Source organism: Anarrhichthys ocellatus, unplaced genomic scaffold, assembly GCF_004355925.1.
Source record: "Anarrhichthys ocellatus isolate YVR2014 unplaced genomic scaffold, GSC_Weel_1.0 scaffold3652, whole genome shotgun sequence".
Classification (NCBI taxonomy): domain Eukaryota; kingdom Metazoa; phylum Chordata; class Actinopteri; order Perciformes; family Anarhichadidae; genus Anarrhichthys; species Anarrhichthys ocellatus.
In genome coordinates, this window is record NW_022283626.1 from 1 (window position 1) to 5403 (window position 5403).

General features: G+C 39.8%; 2 protein-coding genes across 2 annotated transcripts; both read right to left on the reverse strand.

The window, feature by feature from the left end:
- Window positions 1-426: 426 nt before the first annotated feature.
- Window positions 427-1469, reverse strand: LOC116379074 (interferon alpha-inducible protein 27-like protein 2). The gene is made up of 4 exons (XM_031840990.1): window positions 1394-1469; window positions 1260-1289; window positions 895-1056; window positions 427-663 (listed from the first exon to the last, which is right to left on the reverse strand). Exons 1-4 carry the CDS (start codon window positions 1401-1403, stop codon window positions 569-571), a joined length of 297 nt encoding a protein of 98 aa, XP_031696850.1. The 5' UTR covers window positions 1404-1469; the 3' UTR covers window positions 427-568.
- Window positions 1470-3084: 1615 nt separating this feature from the next.
- On the reverse strand, window positions 3085-4326 carry LOC116379075 (interferon alpha-inducible protein 27-like protein 2A). The gene is made up of 4 exons (XM_031840991.1): window positions 4225-4326; window positions 4028-4051; window positions 3684-3851; window positions 3085-3327 (listed from the first exon to the last, which is right to left on the reverse strand). The coding sequence occupies exons 1-4, from the start codon at window positions 4232-4234 to the stop codon at window positions 3239-3241; spliced, it is 291 nt and encodes a 96-aa protein (XP_031696851.1). The 5' UTR covers window positions 4235-4326; the 3' UTR covers window positions 3085-3238.
- Window positions 4327-5403: the final 1077 nt, after the last annotated feature.

A 5403-nucleotide genomic window follows, 5' to 3' on the forward strand; every position in this document is an offset into this window, starting at 1 on the left:
AATGCTTCTATGACACCACTGTTAGTCCCATGCCACACCCATGTGATGACAAGTGTTGAATGCAACGTGTAATCATAAAAGGCCTGAAAATGACCCTCCAACCTCATTCTTTGCATTGACTCACCCATCACCATCATAGAAAGACGCCACCATCGTTGCATTCATTTTTAGCTTCAATTTGAAAAGCCTGTTACCGCAAAGCAGCATTCAATGTTACTATAACAATGGTTGAGGTGACTGTGTGTGAAGGAAAAGGTGTCAATCACAGTTATAGTACAACAGCTGATAATCTCCTTCCTCACAGCTGTACGAGATTTATTGCATCTTTCAGCTCAGTGTTTTGGTTTTACGGCCCACAAGTTAATAATTTACTCACCCAGTACCTTTTGAGGAATGTAATTATTTACAGAAGACACACTGAACCAGTATCTTTAACAGCCAGATTTATTATAACATTTCAGTTTCCTGAGATGACAAAAATGCTGATTAGGAAATTAACTGGTGTAATTTACAATTGCATTCCTAATTGGCAAAAGTTGTAAAAAAAAAAATGTGTCCTTCATGATTTTCAGATAAGTGCAGCCAGTCCTAGCAGAGTTCCTCCGAGGCCTGCTCCAGCGCTGGCTACCATTGTAGTGGCAGCTCCTGACAGACCAGCTGCACCTACAGCACGAGTATACGTTTTACATCAGGACATGGAGCTACAGAGAAGCCGAGTCTTGTCCTCAAGCTAAAAACACCAACCTTATTATAGACTACACAGCCGTGTCATTAAATTCTACCTAACACTTAGCCCAAAGCTAAAAAAACAACAATGCGAAATGACCATTAAGATACAACAGTTAAAACCACAAGATTCAAATACATTTTTTAAAATCAAGTAACGATGTTTACCAAATGCCTGCAAAACAGCCACTGTGCTCCCTGCTGCCACTGCGCCTCCGTTAGCCACTGCAGCAGCTGACATCATGCCGGCAGCATAGGATCCTGCTGCGATCCCAGCGGAGGTGAAACCTATGGCTCCCAGAACAAAAGGAGCTCCGACCACACCAACCGCTGCACATGAACAACACAGCAGAGGGACCTTTGTTGTTAATTATAGTGTGCTACTTTCTCAGGCCACTTTAAAATGGATGATGCATGATTTCATTTTTGCGTGTAAATGTTTTTTTGTCTTCTTTTTTTTGTTACAATAAACCTGTTAGAATCAGTTGGAAAAGTAAAAACGGTTGATCCAGAAAGTCTGTACAAAGTCATACCTGCTCCTCCTCCGAGTGCAACAAACGTCACTGAAAGATAAGATGAAAACCGAAATCAACATTTGCTGTGGTTCTGTAATAAAAGCATATAAGTGAAAGTAAATCAGTATTGTGAAAGGAACAGTGATACTCACATAGTCCCATCTCTTGCTGTAGTAGTAGCTACTGATGAGCTTGGGCGGTGGGCTTTATATACTGAGGGTGAGTATCATTTCTCATGAAATGAAACTGGGCGAATCTGAACAGAAGGGGGCGTCACAGAGATTCTGATGAGTCTAGAACTGTGCTGGGTTTTATATACTGAAGGTTAGTTAGGTACCACTTCATCAATTTATACGTACCATTTATTCAAAAATTAAACTTCAAGTCTGATCAAAAGAGAGCTTCACAGAGTCCATTCCACCCACATAAACACAAGTATTTAAATTCCTGAGGTGGTAGGTCATCACTATATTTAGAACATAACAACAAAGACAAAAGACAAACACTGAAGAGTTGCTAAACCAGTTCAGTTGTGAACCTGCATTCAGGACAAACTTTCATCTTTAAGCCACGATAGAAAATAATGTTTTGGCTCTGGAGGTCGTGGTGGCTTTTATCAAGGTCAAAGTAAATAAAGTACAATGTGAAGTATTTATACTTAAGAGATCATAATAGTGTTATTCCAGCATGTAAAGCCTGCTTTAAGGGTTAAAACGTATTCATCTATATTCATGTATACCAACAGTTAATTGCAATAAAAAAGGGATAATTCAGTGAAATCTGCTGTTTGAGTGAAAGCATATCTTAAATACATGATGGATGACTCTTAACTGTGTGAAAACAGTTTGATGTAATACTGAACCTTTATCAGTGGAGGGTGGTATTTCCCTCCTATGTGAACGTTATCACCTACAGCAAAGCTTCCTCAGGTCCCTTCATGTCGTGTTTGGGTGAAAATGAAAAGCTCATTTTTGTTTTACAGAAACATATCCAGTGATGAGCATCAAGCTGTTACAGATATAGTGGAAATACGTGTCTGTATACAACTGTAGGAGGATTCTGTGTTTCACGGGGGAAAAGTCTCTGCTGGTGTTTTGTTGATGTGGTCTGAGTTAATATTTGATTTAAGTGTATTGCTCAATATTTTGGTTCTATATCTTTTAAGTTTCTGATTTTCCTCTTCAATAAGGAGCTGGTACTTGGCAATCTCAGACTGGATGGAGCTAAGAAACGTGCTGCTCTGCTAAACTAATGACATTCCCATCAGACTCAGCTGTTTGTGTTTAGTGTGTTTAATCATGCTTAACTACAATGGTGAACATAGTTAACATTATACCTGCTGAACATCAGCATGTTGGCATGATTGACATGTGACGACTCACATTCCAGTGAGGAGACAAAACAAGTGTTGAATGACAATGTGCAATGAGAAAAGGCCTGAAAATGACTCTCCAGCCTCATTCTTGTGTTGATTCTCACATCACCGTCACACACAGACAGACATAGTTGCATCCATGTTTAGCTCCAGATGAAAGCCTGTGCATGTGGAGCATGCTGGATGGTTTAGTGTTGGAGCATATCAAGACATCCCAGAGCTCAACATGAGTTTGAATGTTATTTAGTACAGAAACCTGTTCTCATAGTAACAGGTTGTTGATATTATTGTTGGCAAGTTGTCATGTCAAGTAAGATTTTATTGTTTTAGGTTTTGTTAAATTGTTGTCAAGGTAAATACAAACAGCTGTTTGATACAGTGGGAAATCTATAAGAGAGAAGCAGGAAACCTGCTTCTGGTGATTATGAGGAATTGAAATATTTACAAACAAAAGACTGAACCAGTATGTTTCACAGGTTACAATGATTTATTGAACAAAACAAATCAGTTGTCTGAGATGACAAAAGTGTTCTTTAGGTAATATACTGATGTAATTTGCTATTGCCTCCTTCATTTGGCAAAAGTAAAAGTATTGTAACTGCGTCTTGTTCCTTCATGATTCTCAGCCAGTCAGCGATTCCACTGCTGCTCCGATGACTGCTCCGGTGGCTGCCACAGCTGCAGTGGCAGCTCCAGACAGACCAGCTGCACCTGCAGCAGGAGAACACAATTCATATCAGAATATGGAGCTACAGAGAAGCTGACAAAGTCTTGTTCTCAAACTAAAGGACTAAATAAAACAGTAGCATTATTACACACAGTGGTGTCATTATATTGTAAAAACACTGTATTGAAAACCAAGAGCTACTAATATCTTTCTGAAATGATTGTTTCTTTCAGTTCCAGGTTTGCAAACACCTGTGTAGCATTTTGTGATACTTCAGAAAGATATAAAAGGGAACATAATGCCCCTGTGATTATCATCCCAGCAATGATCAAATCATTAAGATTTTTTTTTAAAAACCACAAAATTTCAATATTTTTAAAATTAAAGAATGTTTGTTTACCTGCTGCCTGCAAACCAGCCACCAGACCGCCTGCTACCACTCCTCCTCCGTTAGCAACTGCAGCAGTCGACATCATACTAGCACCAATGGAGGCTGCTGCGATCCCAGCGGAGGTGAAACCTGCTGCTCCCAGAACAACAGGAGCCGCGACCACAGCACCTACTGCACCTGGACCACACAGCAGAGAGAACGTTGTTGTTCATGGTCTAATTTGTCAGGCTACTTTAACATGGATCATGAATGATATCAATTGAGTAAATGGCACTTTACATTAAAGTCTGTTTAAAAAGCACCAGTTTAAAAAGTAAACACATGTGATCCATGAAGGCTGTACAAAGTCTTACCTCCAACTATATACGCAGCAGTCCCTGAAATGCAGGATAAACATCGAAATCAACATTCACAGTTCATCTGGTTTATTCAAAGATATTTGCTGTGGTTACTATCATTACTTATTTTTTAATAAGACAAGCCTATATCAAAAAACTATCAGTACTTTCAAAGAAATATATCAGTATTGTCAAAGAACAGTGATACTCACCAAGGTCCATGTCTTTACCTGCTCTGGTTCTGATGAGTCTAGAACTGTGCTGGGTTTTATCTACTGAAGGTTAGTTCGGTACCATTTCTCCAAAAACGGAACTTAAAATCTGAACAAAAGACGGCGTCACCTGTGTCGCCACCTCCTCAGTAAGTAAAGCAGCTATTGGCTGTCCTAAAAGTTGCTAAATGACGTCATTACCAAATTTCCATAATTTCAAAAAGTGAGTAAAAAACACCTCAAATATGTTTAGAACTACAAATGAACTTTCTTCTGTTGGCTCTTTTTCCATCACTTCTTATGGACCCCATTGTTAATCCCCGTCATAACAGAGGGATTGTCAGTCCGTATAACCATTAACCATCTCATTAATAAGACATTTATATCTACAAACCGCTCTGCAAACATGGGCAGCATCAGCTGCCGCTTAGCGCATGCGCGATTCATTTGCAGTTTGGACGCGGAGAGTGCGTCGCCTCTTCTCTCTGGCTGTCGCTGAAACTACTGTGTGAGACTACTGTGAGACTGCCCGCCTGTGAGTGCTTTGGGACGGCGGAGGGGCTCACGGCAGCACCCACTGCTCGTTGAGGACAGTAACTGCAAATAAATCGCCACGAGGATTTGGAAAGGCGCCAGATTTAGTGAGAAGGTCGCCAAGTTGGCAACACTGGGCGCCATTATGCAAGTCCATTTACACAAGCAAAAAAAAAAATAGGTCAATGTTTTGTTTTGTTTGTTTTTTTACTTTTTCCGCCAGCAAAAAAAAAAAAAAATATATATATATATACACGTGGAAAAAATCATCAGCATACTTAAGGATGGTGACTGAATTGTCTTGGGCTGTGAAATTGTTGGTGTATAAGGAGAGGAGCCAATGTGATAAGACACAGATTGTCATAATCACAGGAAGCCACAGCTGATAATGTCCCGACTATGCAGTTATCCTCAGCTGTACGAGCTTCATATCTTTCAGAGTGGTGTTTGGGTTTTACGGCCCACAATTCAACTGTCGCTAGAAAGAAAATGCTGCTTTCATTTCAAAAAGTGAATGAACCAGTGAACACTTTCAATTACTAACTCAGTCCTTTTTGGTGGACATGATGAGGAATGGAAATGTTTACAGACGACACACATGGACCAGAATCTCTCAGAGGATGCACAGATTTATTGAACAAAACA